The sequence below is a fragment of the Mirounga leonina genome, unplaced genomic scaffold (genome assembly GCF_011800145.1).
Source record: "Mirounga leonina isolate KUSES-001 unplaced genomic scaffold, KU_Mleo_1.0 Mir_239, whole genome shotgun sequence".
Classification (NCBI taxonomy): Eukaryota; Metazoa; Chordata; class Mammalia; order Carnivora; family Phocidae; genus Mirounga; species Mirounga leonina.
Window position 1 is genome coordinate 1,416,385 of NW_023270624.1, and position 17,475 is coordinate 1,433,859.

The 17,475-nt window shown below is 52.4% G+C and overlaps 1 protein-coding gene across 2 annotated transcripts in view; it reads left to right on the forward strand.

The window, feature by feature from the left end:
- Nucleotides 1-17,475, forward strand: part of ADAMTS2 (ADAM metallopeptidase with thrombospondin type 1 motif 2) — a 224,414-nt gene that overhangs the window by 151,857 nt on the left and 55,082 nt on the right. For both annotated transcript variants that reach the window (XM_035029399.1, XM_035029398.1), the window contains exon 5: nucleotides 2,348-2,431. In XM_035029399.1, coding sequence (XP_034885290.1) covers nucleotides 2,348-2,431 — 84 coding nt within the window. The remainder of the gene's footprint in view (nucleotides 1-2,347; nucleotides 2,432-17,475) is intronic.

Below are 17,475 nucleotides of genomic sequence, written 5' to 3' on the forward strand. Positions count from 1 at the left end.
TTTGCACATGCTGCTTTCTTTGCCAGGAGCACCATCCCGGCTTTGCTGAGCTAACTCCTTCTCATTTCTTATCTCTGAGACGAAATGCCACCTCTTTAGGGGGCCCACCAATCCTCACCAGGGCAGATTCACCATGACTATGCCCTCTAGGTTCCCTGCCAGTTCCTCAAGGTCTTCATCAGCATCGTCGTGATCGTAAAGCTGGTTTTGTGACTTCTGAGTGTCCCTCTCTACCTCCTGACAGAGGGCCAGCTCCGGGCTGGTTCACTGCCGCATCCCAAATGCTAACATAGTGCTGGACATGCAATGGGACCAATAGCTTCCTCCCGTGGAAAAGGAGGGGTGTGCTGGGTACCTGCCGAGGTCCGTGGAAAAGGAGAGGCCAGGCCAGGCGATTCTGGCCCCCAGGGGGTGGTGGGCTCCGTGAAAGGCCAGGGTGGCTCAGTATGAGAAGTCCCATTTCGAATCTGTAAGGGGCTCATTGCTGGGCTGGGGGCTGTCTGCGTGGCAAGATGGACATCTACACACCAAAGCTCACACGTGGGGAAAAAGGCAGCTTTCGTTAGTTCTTATATCTGATGCCCCCCCTCACTCCAGAATAGAAGGGAAAATGGGACCCAGCCCATGGGAGGTGGCTCAGCCTCTTCGCGTTCCGAAGGCTTTAGGGGGCAGGGTCAGGTCTTAAAGCTGAAGCTGCTCTGACAAAATACCGCAGGCTGGTCACTTAAACGGCACACGTTAATGTCTCCCTGCTCTGAAGGCTGAAGTCCAAGGTAAGGGGTCAGCTGATTGGGTTCCTAGTGAGGGCTCTCTTCCTCGCTTGAGGACAGCCTCCTTGCTGTGTCCTCACGTGGTAGTGAGAGAGCGAGCGAGGGAGCTCTCTGAGGTCTCTTCCTGTAGGGGCACTGAGCTCATCATGGGGACCCCCACCCTCATGACATCATGTAACCCTACCTGCCTCTCGAATGCCCCACCTCCAAATTGCACTATGTTAGGAGTAGTGAATCTGGGGGAGACACGATTCAGTCCACAGCAGGGCTGTTCATCCCCTGCCCCACCTGCCCATGGCCTAGCCACCCTGCATCTGTGCACATCTGTCCCAGCATGCTCTGCCCTGGGCAGTGACCCTCCAGACTGAGGCCCTGCAGCTGCGGTCAGTCGGGGTTTGTTCTCTCTTCTGTGGCCAAGCAACATCTGCCTCCTCTCCTGCAGTCCAGCACCCCCTGGGCTCCCTCTGAGGCCCAGCAGTGCCCCCCCACCCAGCCCCAGACCAACCCACAAGCCAGCCCCCAACTATCCTGCCCACCGTCCCTGGATCCCCAAAGTATCGCTGGGAGCTGCATTCCATTTGGGCCCTGTGAAGCCACCCCTTCTCAATATGAACCAGTCCCCTCCCAGGTCCCAGACAGCAGAACCAAGCTCTCTCTACTTTTGGCTTCTTCCCAAATATCGGGGCTGTTTTTACTCTCCCTGCCCTGTCCCCCCAACTCGAGACATAGGCTGGGGGTCAGGCGTGGAAGGAGTACAGTGAAACCTAGCCATCCGCCCGAACTTTCTCTGCCCCCTCCTCCCCCCTGCCCCCTCCAGCTGCAGCGGGACCTCCCCGTGTCACCACCTTCTTCGCTTCTACACCATGACTTTCGGTCAAAGGCTGTGAGCCAAATTGGCCAGGCTTGCCCGTGAGATAAAGCAATACTTGGGAGACAAAAAAACCCTTTCTCTCTCTCCTCTTTTTTAAAGATTTCATTTATTTATTTGACAGAGAGAGAGCACAAGCAGGGGGAGAGGGAGAAGCAGACTCACCGCTGAGCAGGGAGCCCGATGCGGGGCTCGATCCCAGGACCTGGGGATCATGACCTGAGCCGAAGGCACACACTTAACCGACTGAGCCACCCAGGCGCCCCCCCCCCTTTTTTTAGGTTTTATTTATTTACTCGACAGAGAGAGAGAGAGAGAGAAACTTTCTCTTAAGAAAAACTGGCTTTTAGAGCTATTGTCTCACTGTGGACTGAAAAATCGAGTTTGAACCTCAAAGCTGGGCAAAGGCGTCTGTGTGTAGGGGTGTGCACCCTGCCCTCCCATGACTTCATGGGGAGCTACAGGCAGTCTGATTTAGTGTGGTGACAAATACGGCGTCTTACGGTTTTCGCCAGCACCGATCCTTTGCACACACGGGGAACTTCAGTGCTCACAAAACGTCATGAGACCGGGACTGTTAAGCCTGTTTTACGGAGGGCACGGCACAGCGTGGGTGAGTTGGCAGGGCCTCCCCTGGGCCCTACCTTGTCAGCGGCAGGTGGTTCTTGGGCCTGTGGTTCCTGCTGACACCTCCCCGGTTGTCTTTCAGGTCAACGAAATCTATCATGACGAGTCCTTGGGGGCCCACATCAATGTCGTCCTGGTGCGGATAATCCTGCTGAGCTACGGGAAGGTGAGTGAGCTGCCGGTGTCTTCCTGACACTGCAGAGCCCCTGCTCGCTGGGGATGAAGGGCGCCCTCCAGCGAGGCACGGGCGTCTTCTGAAGGCCAAAGCCTCGGTGCCTGTCCCCCGCTGCCCTGTGGTACCTGAAAGAAACAAGGAACCTGTGAGCCACCCCCATATTCCTGACCCCCTTTCGCCTCACCTCTTGTTGTAAAACGTAGGTTTTGTTGTTCAGGTGTGGGGCGGCCAGCCTCTCAAGAGATGACGGCCATAGAAAAGATGGCTTGTCACCCACTCGGGGCCACAAGTCAGGGTGAGTGGTTGTAGGACTGGCTGGCGTGAATAATTCCTGTGGGCTCTGGGCCACAGTTGGCTAGTCCCTGCCCAGGGTGACTGGAGTGTGAGAGCCCCTTGAGGGAGGTGGCTGGGGGTGTGGACTCTGAATTCGCTTGTTTGCATTTGAAAAGCATGCTCCAGAGCCAGTAGCTTAGTATCTCTAGGAATTGGCTAACCCCAGGAGGGGCAGTCCCTCCAGGGTCAGCATGGCCCCAGGTGTCAAAGCATCAGAAACATGCGCTTACTTGGGCCCTCACCTCGCCTCCCGCCCACCTCTGCTACCCGTGTCCTCCCATCCTTAGCCTCTCTGTCCTCCTCTGTGTCGCGTCTGCCCAACTGGGCTCTCTTGCCCTTCCTACCTCCACTTGCTGTCAAACTTGGAGCTGTCTTTCCTAGCAGCGTGTGGGGGTCTGTGCAGCAGGAGGAGAAAGACCCTGGAGACAGTGACCTGAAAGCTAAGGGGGTACAGAGAAAGGAGAGGTGGTGAGAAAGGAAGGAGCTCTGTGCCGGGCAGCTCAGAAGGACCTTACTCGTGTTAGCTCACTCAGTCCAAGGGCAGATGGGGAGCTGGAGCTAGGATGATCCCCATTTCACAGATAAGAACACTGAGGCTTAAAGCAGCTTGGTGGTGTGCTGGGTGAGTGGACAGTGTCATTTGGCTCCTCGGGAGTTGGGCTTCTCACCTTCGCAGCCGAATTCCAGAATCCATGGTCCGACTTCACTCAGTATGTACAAAATCAGTCATCAGACATGGTAATTAGGTGCAGGGTTAAACTCCTCTGCTTAGAGACAGAGGACCTCAGTCTCCAAAAATAAAATCCAACTGCACACAACTTACAAGGCCCGTGGTCTAAAAAACGACAATGAAGGGTTCCTATGGCTGGGTAGTCGACTCCAGGAATAGCGGACCTTGAGCCCACTGTCTTTACCAGGAAGCCTGTCACTCCAAAGTAGAAGTGGCCACAGTGAGGACACCAGTCATGGTCCTTTGTGCTCCCCACAGAGAACATAAAATACATCAAAGCAGACTGCGAGGACAAGGGAGAAATTGATGAAAACCTAACTGCGGGAATTTTTTATACTCTTTTCAAGACCTTTAACAGATTACATTTTAAAAGGCATAGAAGTTTCAAATAGTATAATAATAATGTATGATGTTAAATTAGCAGTTATATCATTTTTTTCTTTGCCCTACAGAAATATATGCCTTCTTTTTGAGGAATCATAGAACGCTTGAAAATTACAAAAGTACTTTAGGTTATAAAGAAAATTGCAGTGAATTTTCTACAGCTAAAACTGTTTGGGCTATATTCCCTGACTCAGTACCCTAAAATAGGGTGAAGGGAAGGGATATATTAACAAAAAAAAATCCAAAGTCTTTTTTTTTTTTAAGATTTTGTTTATTTATTTGAGAGAGAGATAACGAGGGGGAACATGAGCAGTGGGGAGGGGCAGAGGGAGAAGCAGACTCCCCGCTGAGCAAGGAACCCAAAGCGGGGCTCCATCCCAGGACCCTGGGATCATGACTGAGTTGAAGGCAGATGCTTAACTGACTGAGCCACCCAGGTGCCCCAAATCCAATGTCTTTAAACATTTGAAAAACAACCAGCTAGGAAGGAGACTATGAGCATTGCAATTACTTGGAACACTAATGAAAATGATAGTACTAGAGCTCAAAACCTATGGGGTGTGGCCAAAGCTGTATTCAGAGGCAAATTTGCAGGTGCTTCCCAAGACTGCACAAGAGAGAATGAATACACACTAACCCTGCACTGAACTCAGTAATGTTAACACAAATATCAACAAGAACCACAAACCAAAAACCTAGGGGAGACAAAAATAAGGAAATAAGTTTCAGAAAAGCAGAAATGAAAAAAATTAGGACATAGAAATAATTGACCCAATCAAGAAGAGAGCTTTGGCCAAAGCAAACCTCTGGCATATGAATCTAGAAAAGGAGAGAGAGGGGAAGCACAAACCGAAAGATTAGGAAGGGCGTGCATAATGTAGCCTACACCAGGATGCTTATCGGGCAGAAGAGGAGGCATCTGGGGAAGTTGCCACACTAGGCAGCTGCTAGACCCATTCAGGCCCACTCCCATCCCCTCCGGAGGCTCAGAGTAATTAGTGGAGGAGGGGATGCATACACTCTCCTCCGGCTATAGGAGGGTTTGGGGAGGTGTGGACACAATTATATCTCCCACCCCTTCCCTTTACCCCTGGAGGAGGGCAATGGGAAACTTCAGGTCTGCCCTGGAGGTAGAAAGAGGATAGCCACAGATTGGTCTGGGCACCAGGTGGCAGCTTGCGTCCCCTCTGCTCCCCCTCCCTCCAGTTGCCCCCATATAAGTTCAAAAGAAAAATTTGGAAATTGTGCACCGTTCATTGCTTACCTGTGCTGGCAAAGCTCTGGCTCTCATTTAGCCTAAAAAGTGTTGATTTCCCAAGGAAGCAAAGCCTGGTTTATTTTAACCACGACCTGGCGGGCTCTGTGCTAAACTGTGCCCACCCAAGGCCATTTCTTCTTGTGGTTCTTCTTCTCCCCTTCACTGCTGCGGGCCTGTAGATGCTCAGCGTGACCCCAGTGTGCCATCTGCAGAAGAGTCAGAACCTGAAGGTGGACAGAGATCCCGGCAAGTCAAGGATTTCCTGGGAAATGAGAATATTTCAAAGCCGACTCCAGAGAATATAGCCCAAACAGTTTTAGCTGTAGAAAATTCACTGCAATTTTCTTTATAACCTAAAGCGCTTTTGTAATTTTCAAGCGTTCTATGATTCCTCAAAAAGAAGGCATGTATAAAACATGATAATAAGTCCCATAACCATGGTGGGAGCTCAAGTTCTCCAGCATTTTCAAAGTTCTCTGAAAATTACCTCTAAATTGAGAGTCAGATTGTCTATTTTTGCAGTGCAATCTTATTTATTTCTAAGGAATTATTAAGCAAGGATAATAGAACACCATAGAAATTGTTTCAGAGCATATACATATATATATTCTGACATCCACCTAATTTATTTTTATAGCCAGTGTGATTCCTATACTCAAAGCTGCCAAAGGTAGCATGTCCAAGACAATGTACAGACCTGTCTTCCTTCTAAAAATAGATGTAAAAATCCTGAGGCTTTAAGAGCTTAATTCAATAATGCATAAAATGAAACTCCCACCACGATAAAATAGGGTTTATCCTTGGAATAAGGCGATCATTGGCTTATCAGGAAGTCTGTTCATATAGTTCATCACATCAGTTTGCCGAATGACGAAAGCTCCTCATCTAATACATAATTCACGAAGGGTTTCTGTGTGCCAAGCTCTGTGCTGGGCCACTGAGGTGGTCCTCAGCTTCCAGACCTGCTTCTAGAGCAGAGGTACAGACAAGGAAACGATTATAACAGGGGGTCAGAGACTTATGGGGACAAAGGTGGGGCAGGCAGGCCTCACGGGGTCAGGTCAAGCGACTGGAAGGGAGTAAAAGGGAGAAGAACCAGCACAGGGATGTTTCCAAGACCCTAAGACAATGCTGGACTCCTGTATATAGAATGGGGGGTGGGAGCCTGGCTGGGGAGGGTGCGGGCACCGTTGAAGGGGGGACAGCTGTGGGCTATACTGAGACCACGACCACAGGCTGGAGTAAGGAAGGCAGACAAAAGAGAACTCTGGGGGCTGTCTGGGTGGCTCAGTCAGTTAAGCATCTGCCTTCAGCTCAGGTCATGATCCCAGGGCCTGGGATGGGGTCCTGCATCGGGCTCCCTGCTCTGCAGGTAGCCTGCTTCTTCCTCCCCCTCTCCCTCTCCCCCTGCTTGTGCTATCTCTCTGCCAAATAAATAAATAAAATCTTTAAAAAAAAAGAGAGAGAGAAAAGAAAAGAAAAGAAAAAACTTTGGTAGGAGGCCAAGTCTGGAGGGCATGGGTACTGAGTGGATGGATGAAGGTGGAGAGATGCTGGGCCCAGGCCTTGGGCAGCCTGGTGCATGATGATGCTGACCCCTGAGATGGAGAACACAGGAGGAGAAGCAGGGTGTCGGGGAGAAAGGCAATGAGTTCAGTTGAGATGTGTTGTGTTTGAGGTGCCCAGTGCCATCCCAGTAAAGACAGCCAGGAAGAGCCTGGCATGGGGGTCTGGAGCTTCGAGAGAAGAGCTGAGCATTGCTCGCAAAGGCACCAGTGGTGGGGGGTGGGGGGCACAGAGAAGTATGCTGAGTGGGGGGCAGCTAAGAAAGAGCCCCAGGAGCCCCTAATGCTGAAGGCACCACTGGGGCAAGGGGCATGATCAGTTGCATAGGAGCTGAGAGAGGATCTCCTGGTATTCAAAAATCTGTGGAAACAGATGGTAACATGACAACCAAGATTTTATTTAAAGGTGGAGAAAGAAGCACATGTCCCCAAAGGCGTTCTGCCTAGCTAATTCTTAGGATGTTCATAGATGTTCACACAGGAAAATAGAGGGATTCCACAGTCGAATGAGTCTGGGAAAGGCTTGTAAAAGCACATGGAACAAGCATTCCTGAGAGCAGAATTTCTCAGAGGCTTTAGGACAGAAACATCCCTGGTGCATCTTAAGAGACGGATCAGGACACATGGTTTCTCAAACCTGTTTCTCAATGGAACCCTTCTCCTCCTGGAGTCAGTGTTTTACAGCACTTACTTTGGGAAATGCTGCCCGTCTGGAGGCAGTCACAGTAAAGTCAGCAACAAGAAGGTGACTTTGTTACTGAGGTTCTGCAAATTCTTGAAGGTGTCTTTATGACATGGAGCCAACATGGGAAAAGAACAGATAAAACCGTAAAAATTGTTTGCTGATGATTGTGTGCCTGGAATACCCAGAAGGATCCGCTGTAAAGCTTTTAGAGTTAATAAAGAAGCTTGGTAAATTGGCCAAATATAATTATTTTTTAAACACTTTTTTAAAAAGATTGATTGATTTGACCAAGAGAGAGAGAGAGAGAAAGAGCATGAGCAGAGGGCACAGGGAGAAACAGACTACCCCCCTGAGCAGGGAGCCTGATGCAGGACTTGATCCTAGGACCCTGGGATCATGACCTGAGCTGAAGGCAGATGCTTAATCGACTGAGCCACCCAGGTGCCCCCAAATATAAGATAATTCTATAAAAATCACTAATTTTTTCATGAACCCACAGGCCCTAGTAGTCAAAAATATAAAATACCTGGCCTCATCCTAACAAGATACATGTAGGACCTTTCGGAAGAAAATTGCTCATTGTTACTGGAAGGAAAGAAATAGAAATGAGAGAAGACTGGGGACAGTAGAGGTATCGATTTTTCCCAAATTAATAATTGGAACTTGGATGAAATGATTCCAAGATTCATCTGGAAGCCTAAGAAGCCAGTCAAGACTGGCTGGGAAAACCTTGAAAGCTAAGCAAATAGAGATTTACTCCAGACATCTTGTGAAGTGAAAAAAATTAAAATCATACCATATCTGCATAAGCACGAACAGATCAATTGAACAAGCTCCGTAGCTCTGAAAACACACTTCCTGTAGATACCTTGTGATAAATGTAAGTGAAATGGTTATTAAGGGTCATAAATCAATGTAGGACTGATACACATTTCATATATTGTAAATTAAATATAACATATGATAAATACAGGCCAATAACACATTCCACGACTTAAACCAAAAAGATGAAGAAGAAAACATTGGTTGCTAAGGGCTCCCTAAGCCTAAGTACAAGAGAAGGAACTGGAAAGGGGAAGACAGATATATTTGAATACTGAAAATATAAAGCTTCTGTCAAGAAACAATTAAAAGACAAAGCCCAAGCATGAAAAACACTTGCAATATGGCAAAGATATCCTAATATGTGAAGAGCTCTTACCAATCATAGGAGAAAGAGAATTGGCAGGAGATACCACAGTACGCAGAAGAAAAATACAAATGGCCAAAAATAAGGGGGAAATATTTAATTGTACTATGAAATAAATAAAACTGTTTACCACTTTTAAAGCATTAAGGTGTTAAGATTAGAAAGGGACTTAACTGCTGGTTTGGGCAGATGAAGCGATAACGCTTTTCCGTTATGAGTATAAATGCATACGTATTTCTAGAAGGAAATGTGACAGTATTCACCACTGCCCTTAAAAAGGTTCTTTTATGCCATTCATGCCTTTCTGTGACTCTATCCCAAAGCAGTTGTCAGAGCTGTGGACAAAGGTTTAGGAAGAAGACGAAGGCCATGGCCTCATTTCTGAGTATAAACAATGGGAGAAAATTTGAACTGTCCACTCATAGGGGTCTAATTAAATAACTCTAATATGTCTATGTGGTAGAATATGGGGCCACCAGGAAATCCCATTTCCAAAGCATCCTAAAGAGCACTGGGGAATGGTTACAGCCCAAAGTTAACTTCGTTTGCTTTTTGAAAAAAGGAGCCTATAACTTACAGTAAGATCTTAGTTTTGTGTCCAAGTATCTATACAGAAGGGCCTGGAAGGAATACATCAAAGGTAACTAATACTTCTCTCTGGGCGGTAGGCCATGGATTCTTATTTTCCTCTTTGCACTTTACTGAATTTTCTTAGTATATCATGATAAGCATGTTTCTTTTAAAATAGTGCATTTTTAATTATGAAGAAATGGTTTACATTTTTTTTAAAGCATTTAAAACTGGTAGAGTCCAAGTAATCCCGTTTAACTGAATGCGCCCGATTAGGGTCTCGAGTGGTATGCCATAGGGCTCTGACATGTCAACATTTCACTCCTGATTTGAAGGAGGACGTAGAAGGGACTTCCTGCTTTCACTTGGCACCTCCTCTCTGTGGTGGCTTGGGGGCAGGGGGAAGGGTCTGCGTCCTTCTGCTCTCAGGGTCACGGTCTTCCCTTTCCTATGGTTGGGCTCAGGGACCCTGCCACTTGCAGGCCTGGGGGCCTCTGAGCAAGCCATCTGAGCTGGAATGCAGGCTGCCACAGGTGTGCGGCTTCACCTGCAGGTGAGGCCAAATCACGCCATGGCCGAGGCCAGTCTGGCCTGCCCCTTACATGCCGCCTCGTGGGAAGGGGTTCTTCCTTGCCAGGGCCATGTGGGTACCCCTCCCCCGAGTCTCCCAGAGGCAGAGTGGGGAATAAGGGGAGGGGGCATGGACTCCATTGTCAGGCTGCAGCTTGATCTTCCCAGGGACGTATGGGGATGTGGGCAGACCACAACTGGCAAGGTGGGTGGCTGGAGCTCCCCTGGGCAGTAGGGCAGCCTCAACGAGACCAGGACTAGTACAGTGGAAACCGAGAGGGGCATGGGGAGACCAATGCCCCTCCCAGCCCCCCTGACTTCATGCTGGGAAGGAGTTTAGGAATTAGAAGGGAGAATCTGGAGTATGCATGCTTCAGAGCTAAATCCAGGGAGCGCCCACTCTACCCAGCCACGGGCTCAGCAGGCTGGCCTCAGACCTCTGCTGATGACACTGGAAGAGTCAGGATAGAGAGCATAGCAGGATGTGGGGGGCTGCCCATCCCCAGTCCCCTCAGCCTGGCCCTCTGCAGGCCCCTGGGGATCCAGCTGGGCTGCCCGGTCTCCTGTAAGCAAAGCTCACCCCACACTCTGCCCACCTTGTCCTGCCCCACCCTGCCTGTCCCCTGGAAGCCCCGGGGCCCAGGTCAGGCCTGTGAGGCTGTGGTGGAGGCCTCTGGGAGAGGCCAGGCCCATCGTGTGCCCTGGGGGATTCCAGAAAGTTACAGGGCCTGACTGATGCTTGGTCCTCCTTGAGCTTCCACGATGTGGCTCTCGATTTCCCGAGGGAGGACACACCGCAGCAGGGCAGGTGGGGAGATAGTAGAGTTAGGGGGACACGGCTGGCCAACCACAGGGGGGCTGGCGCTGCACCCATGCCCCGACGTGAAGGGACTGAGGGGAGGCCCCAGCTGCTGGTCCAGTGTTGCTGAGCACAGAGCATTAGGAACCCAGGGGCCGCGCAGCGTGCCCAGCTGTGGGCTCTGGTCGATTGACATGAGCACAGTCACGGGCCACAGGACTCAGGAGCCATGGCTACAGGAAAGCAGGGCCCGTCCCACCGACCTGGAGCCTCAGCCAACACAGGAAAGTGACCATCCGTGAAGAGCGGCTGTAGGACCGAGGTCGCTGAGCCAGACACACAGAACTCCCCAGCCGGGAAGGTCCATCACTGACCGATACTCCTGGAAAATACATTTAAAAGGAATTATTAGAAAAGGAAAATGTGACAAAACCAAGATCTACAAAAAGACCAGCCCAGACTTTTTATTATCAAGTTCCATTCACATACAATCACACCATCAGATTGCTAGAAAACTTTCTCGTTTCGGCACTTATCTCATTGGGGACGGTTAATGGGGTGTGTCCGCCAGTCGCAGACCCTGCTCTGCACAGCCACCGAGGACGAGGCCCTGTTCGGAGGTCTCTGCGGGGCATCGTGGGAGCAGGAAGAGCAGGTCGATCTGGGGTCCTGCGTGCTTTCCAGGAGTGGAGCCTGAGATCCCCGTGAAGTCACAAACGAAACATCATTTCAGAGTTTCCTTCAAGGGGAGCACCTTGAAGGAAATCGAGCAGGGGGTGGCCCTGGATGCAGTGGCCAGGCTGATGACCGCCCAGCCGGGGTCTGAGGAATGAGAGGCTCAGCATTTGTGTCGGAGGGAATGAGGTCTGCTCGTTCAGGGAGAAATTGGGCAGGGCTTCTAGACTGGGGGTCTGGAGGTGGAGTTTGGCTCATCTGCAGGTGCATTCTGGTGAGCTGCTCTTCAGGAAACTCGTGTTTCCTGTCAAGGAGGGAGAATCCCATCCCTGGATGGGCTTAAGCATCAGGCAAGCCAAGATGACTGTAGCTGGGACCCCTGTGAGGAGAGGGGATGGAGCGGTGCCCCCAAGATCTGGGGGTTCTCGGCTGGGGCTATGAGGCCAAGACAGACTCGGGGCAGAAAGCAGCCCACATATTCAGATCCTGTTGTTCATTCCAAATTGTGATGGGAATAGACCAGCTCCCCCGAGCCTGTCCCCAGACCCCACAAGGCTCCAGAGGGGATAAAGTCAGTAGCATTTACACGAGTGACATGTTGTTTGTCTTCCAGCTCATGAGAAGCCTCTGAGTTATCTCAAGTTTTTCCTAAAACAACATTTTTCTCCATTTTTTAAGAAAGAAGAAGAAGAAGAAAAGAGATTATCTTATTTTATACAATATGCCATCAGCCAGGGAGCAGAACATCAGCAACACTTGAGGGTTGCATAGCAACTGGCTTTTCAATTGATTTTTTTGAGAAGGCACCGAAGCTACTGAACTGTTCTCATTTTAAATATTTCCTAGGATGATGGAAATCAAAGCAAATGGAAATCAGAGACCTGGGGACAATCAGAGAAGAACATAAGGTATCTGGTCGTGAAAGGCCCAAGTCAAGACCAAGTGTGGAGCGCTCAAAGGAATTTTTCAGCGTTGGAGGGGAAAGTCTAAGAAATTCTGGCTGTGGAACCCTTAGTGGGAGGCAAGAGAAGAGAGTGCTGGGGGCGAGGGGGTCTGTGTCCCAGGGCCTAGTGCCACCATCCCTCTTACTGCGTGTCCTTGGCCAGTGCTCACCGGTGCTGGACCTCGGCTGCCCTATCTGTATGAGAGGTTTGGGAGCACCTCAGGGACAGTCCCCAGTCTCCCCAGAGTCTGGGTCCCATGCCCCAACTTAATGGTGGTTGGCCCCTGTTATCCCGGCCTACCTCCCGAGCCGGACCTCCCAGGGTCCAGAGAAGCACGGGGATTCACAGGGGCTGGGCCCCATCCCTCGGAGGCCTGCCATGGCTAAGCCTGGGAAGGTTTGTGCTGAGAATCCCATGCTGGCAGCTTGGCGTTCTCTGGAAATAGCTTCCCAGCCTCTGGGAAGATGTCTGGAGCCTGTCTTCATGGTATAGGAGTCCCAGGCAGAGAAAGAAGGGGCTCGCCTTCTGGCCTCAGGCCTTTTGCTCGTCCTGGATGCCCCTCATGATGAGCTCTGAGCTCACTTCACCCACACAGAGCGTCCGTGGGGCAGGCGCACGGCCACCCCCACCTGACAGTGAGGATCATTGCTATCACAGTGACAGGGACAAGGAACATTGGTGGTGCCGACCGTCACCGGCAGGAGCCCCTGGGCTCCTGGCTCTGCGCGGTGGTTGTACCCATTCTGCAGATGGGGAGCTCAGCGCAGTGAGGTAATTTGCCCGAGAACAAACGTGGAGGAGGGATGAGCAGGTCTCCAACCTCAGGACTCTCGCACTGCCCAGGTGAGCCCCACCTGTCACCTGCCCTTGCCCTGGAGAGCTGCTGGGCAGGTTTGGGGTCCAGGGGGCTGCACCCGTATGGCCGCCCCACGGCTGGGTGCCATTCCAGGCTGCCAGACCGACCTCCAAGCTACTGAGCCTTGACGGGCGGAGGGAAGAACATGAATAATTCAGTTCATGCAAGGGCAGACAATGGAACTGTCAGAGGGCAATGACTGGAACAGAACTTCTGAACAGGTCTTAATTGGCGTGTGTAGGGTGGGACCCCAGAGGTTGCTTTGGCCGTCAAAGTCCCCTTTGCCCTGTGCCTGCCGGGGCTCGGATCCGCGGCCCGGCATCGGGAGTCCTGCCAGCCGGCCCAGCCCTGCCGTTCTTGTGGCCGCAGCGCCACCTGGTGGCCACCTCGGGGCCCCGCCCTTCCTTTCCCGTCCTTCCAGACCCACCTCCACCCCGGTGCAGAGTGAGACTTGGGGCTGTTCAGTTGGCCCTGATGCAGTTCCTCCTCCGGATAATAACAGCACCTGTATCTTAGGGCAATTGTACCGCTTAACTTAGGCGCTACCTATAAACCTGGAGGTACCACCCAGCTCCCCCCCGACCCGGGCTGCAGAAATGCCCCTTCCACAGTGAACACGGTGTGACCACCACTCTGCTGCAATTCGCTCTGTGCAGCTGGTGCCCGCGGCTCCCTCCGGGGGAGGAGCGTCCCATCTGCGAGGTCCTGGGCCACGCATGGTCCCCGTCCCTGCACAGGTGGGAACAGGCAAGGTGTACCAACAGGTTTTCCTAAAGAAACCCATGCAGAGGCGAGCAGGTGGCCAAGAGACAGGTGCCGTGAGGGCTGGGAGGAACGCAGGTGATCTAAGCGAGCCGGGTATGAGAAGCTTTCTTAATTGCAACAGGCAACTCTCTCTGGCACTTTGGCACTTTGGAAGGAGATCCAGATGGGAGAAATAGAGGCTTCCTCTCCTCGCTGGGAAGAGAATCACAGCTCACAGCTCCATGACAAAGACAGGGCAGGGTCCATGGGGCCCTGCAGAGTGGGGCCGATCAGAGGGCTGTGTCGGTGACTGGGTGGCAGAGATGGGGGTCGGGTTGCGCAGGAGGAACCGTCAGAGTCCCAGTGAGCCACGTGGGCTGGCCCAGACCCCTGTCCTGGGGTCTCCCTGCTCATCTGCTTGGATATCTGTCTGCCAGGAGCCCCCAAAGCTTCGGGAGCCTGTGGGAAGGCCAGGTGGCTCTCCTGAGAGGAGCAGGTGGAGGAAAGGCTAAATCGGGTGCAGGAGGCAGAAGCACATGGGAGGTGGTTTTGGGGGCGTTGCCTCCAGGAAAAACCTGCTTCAACCTGTTTAGTCCTTTTGAACCTCTGCCCCTCTGGCCTCACTCTGGTCCCAGGCCCAGCCATGCTCAGGGGTGGACAGAGCACTTGGACTGACCCCCAGGGGCTGCACCCGGGTAAGTGTAAGAGCGCCCCAAAGCAAAACTGCCAAGCTCTTACCAAGCAAGCAAGCCGGGCAGGAAAAGGCAATCCCTTGACTCTGTCCCCAGGCGCTGTGGACCCCACACTTGCCCTGCAAGCTCGCAGTCCTCTCCTCACACGTCCTGTGTAGGCCCCCTCGCCACCTTCCACCAAAGCCAGAAGCCCCCTCCTCCCCTACCTGCCAGCCCCCACACCTCCCCTGCTCATCTCCTGCCACACTATGATCTGGACCCTGCTGATACGGCACCGCAATGCCACCCTCCTGTGTCCCCTCCCTTCTCAATGACCCGGGGGCCCTGTGCCTGCCAAGGGGCACAGGTCACTGTCAGCTCATAGGCTGGCCCCTGCGTACCCACACCCTCCTGAATGCTCCAGACCCAGCAAGGATGAGGATCCCGGTCCTAGGTCCTTTGTGCACATCTTAGGTGGGCCAGAGCCCTGAGAAAGTTGGGACGTGGGCAGAGACATAGGATGTACAAGCCCCTCTGCCTCTTGGGTGACTGAGAGCTGACGTCACCCTCCTCCTCCATCTCTCAGAGTCCCATCTGGGCCGCTTGCTCCAGAGCCCAGCACACGGCCAGAGTTTTCTGATATCTGCCTCCCCAGGACCACTCCGTCCTGGTGCAGCCCTTTTCCAGCCCTCCTCTCTGCCCCTCTCCCCAGGGGGTGTCCTCAGAGCCTGACAACCTCTGCTCTGGCCCTGTAGCCCAGGCCCCCGTGGGACCTGAGAACGCACGCAGTGGGCTGCCTTCTGGAAATGGGCAGAGACAAGGCGAGAGCAAAACGCAGATCAATATTTCAATAAATCATCCTGCTGCAGTGGCAAAATCACTCCGGTTGCCAGAGGGGCTGGGCGGCTGGGCCGAACCATAGGCATCTCTGGGAGGAAGAAGGCGCTTGCTGATTCCTCCGGGGCCAGTGGAGAAGGGCGTGTTGGGGCTGTCTGCCTGAGGACCTTTATTCCGGGGCTCTCAACCCGGTGACCTGGGGGATGTGTTTTGTTTTGTCCACATAACTGACTTTAAGTGGGGTCAACATTTACTAGGAGGTGGGCTTACTTTGGAAGACCCAGATTCGAAGATTGGCCCAAGAAATCCAATCTGGCCCCATTTCTGCATACCCACGGTAGCGGGGTGCTGGGTGCTGTCACCCTGACAATTGTGTAGGGGCCTCTGGCTTTGTTAGCGTCTTCACTTACCACTGATCGACCCCCACCTTCTTTATCATGGCAAGGAAATATTTCTGCGTACCCTTACCCCTTTCTCAATGGGCAACACAAAAGGTAGATTTGTTTTTCTCATAACCAACCTGCCTCACCCCTGTCGGCGTTTGGGGGTTCAACACCCTCCCAGTACTTCCCACAAGCCCACCTCCTGAGCACTCTGGCCTCTCCCCCCAACCCCCACTCGCTCTCAGCCTCTTTCAGCCTGGCTCCTGCCTTCGATTCTGTCCTTGACCTCGTGGTCCTTTTCCTGCTCTCTGGCCCTGAAACAGGTGTATCCTTCTGGCTGGACTTTGGACTCCTCCTCAAAGATGTGGCCAGAGCTCTTCTCCCACTGGTGTGGGGCACACCAGCTGGACCCCGGAGACCAGCCACTGCCCTTGACTGGGGTTCCCGTGGTTTCCCCAAGGAAGAAGTGCATTGCTCAAGACTCTCGTAGCAAGTGACGATAACACAACTCAAACTGACCTTGACGGGAGAGGTTGCCTGACACACATGAATGAGATGCGTCTCTGGGACAGGCAGCCTCTAGGAGGTTGACCCCACCTCTTGGTTTTCACAGCCTGGCATAGTCCCCTCCCCTTGAGCGTGGGCAGGACCGAGATTCCCTTCTGAAGTAGACTATGTAGCCCACCAGGGCCTTGGAGGGAACCAGACTAGAATTAGCCCAACCCATGGAACCCTAAGGACCCTGAGGGCAGGCCAGCCCATCACGGGCAATGATCTCCTGACATGTGGGCTAGTAGACATAGCCCTGGAGGAAACAGAGCTCCTTCTATGGGAGGTGGCCCAGCAAGGCTGCTCAGCTGCTCTGTGGGCTTGGTGAGTGGGGAGGTCGCACTCCAGTGGGGGCTCTGTGGCCATCCTAGATTGAGTGCCCATTGGTGGCCTGGTGATCTCCCTCTGATCTAGACTCAGGCTGGCAATCTTCAGCTCAGTGGCTACGAACACAGGCCCCAAATTCTAACACCAACTCACATCCGCCCACAAGAGTCTTTTCCTTCTCCTTCCACCCAGAGCTAATTCCCTAGAAAGGGGGTCCTCCCACCTGATTCCTTCTTCGGACCTGCGACCTCTCTGGTTTTCTGGAGGCAGCTCCACCTGGCAGGGATTCGGGCTGACCTGCAGGCGTCTGGCTTAGATGGGACACAGACGGAACACTCCCTTCGTCCGGGCAGCGAAGGTTGTGCTACGGCCTTACGGCAACAGATATTTATTTCCTGCTCCTGTTACGTGTTCGGCGTCTCTGTCGCTCAGGGCCTGGGTGAGAGAGCAGCTACCATCTCGACATTGCTGGGAGCGAGGAGCGATCTCTGCAGGTCTCCTGTGGGCGGTTAAATACTCCGACCGGGAAGAGGCACTGGTCCCTTTTGCTCACAGCTCACTGGCCAGAGGTAGTCACACTCTCTTCCCGGTCCTGACTGGGGTGGTCACACACCTCCCTTTCCCTGCTGCAGCTTCCCCTGGGCTGTCCATCTCTGTGCCTGTGTCCGGGTCCTGGTCATCACACCTCTCATTCCAGTCTGTGACTTCCTTCATTGGGACTCACTATGTCTCGTTATAATGAGCACTCTCCTCTCCCAGGTGCCTTATGCTTGGGACTTGGGAATTGGTGCGCCATCTTGTAAGTCATTGACTTGGATAATGCATGAGAACCCTGGCAGTGAGTGGTCCGCCCTGGCCTTGAATCATTCTTCCTTCTTCTGGAACAGCCTGGCTTCCCAGCAATACCCTCTATCTACTCTTCACTACTTCTATATGTGAAAAGGAATATGTGGCTATGCTTGATGG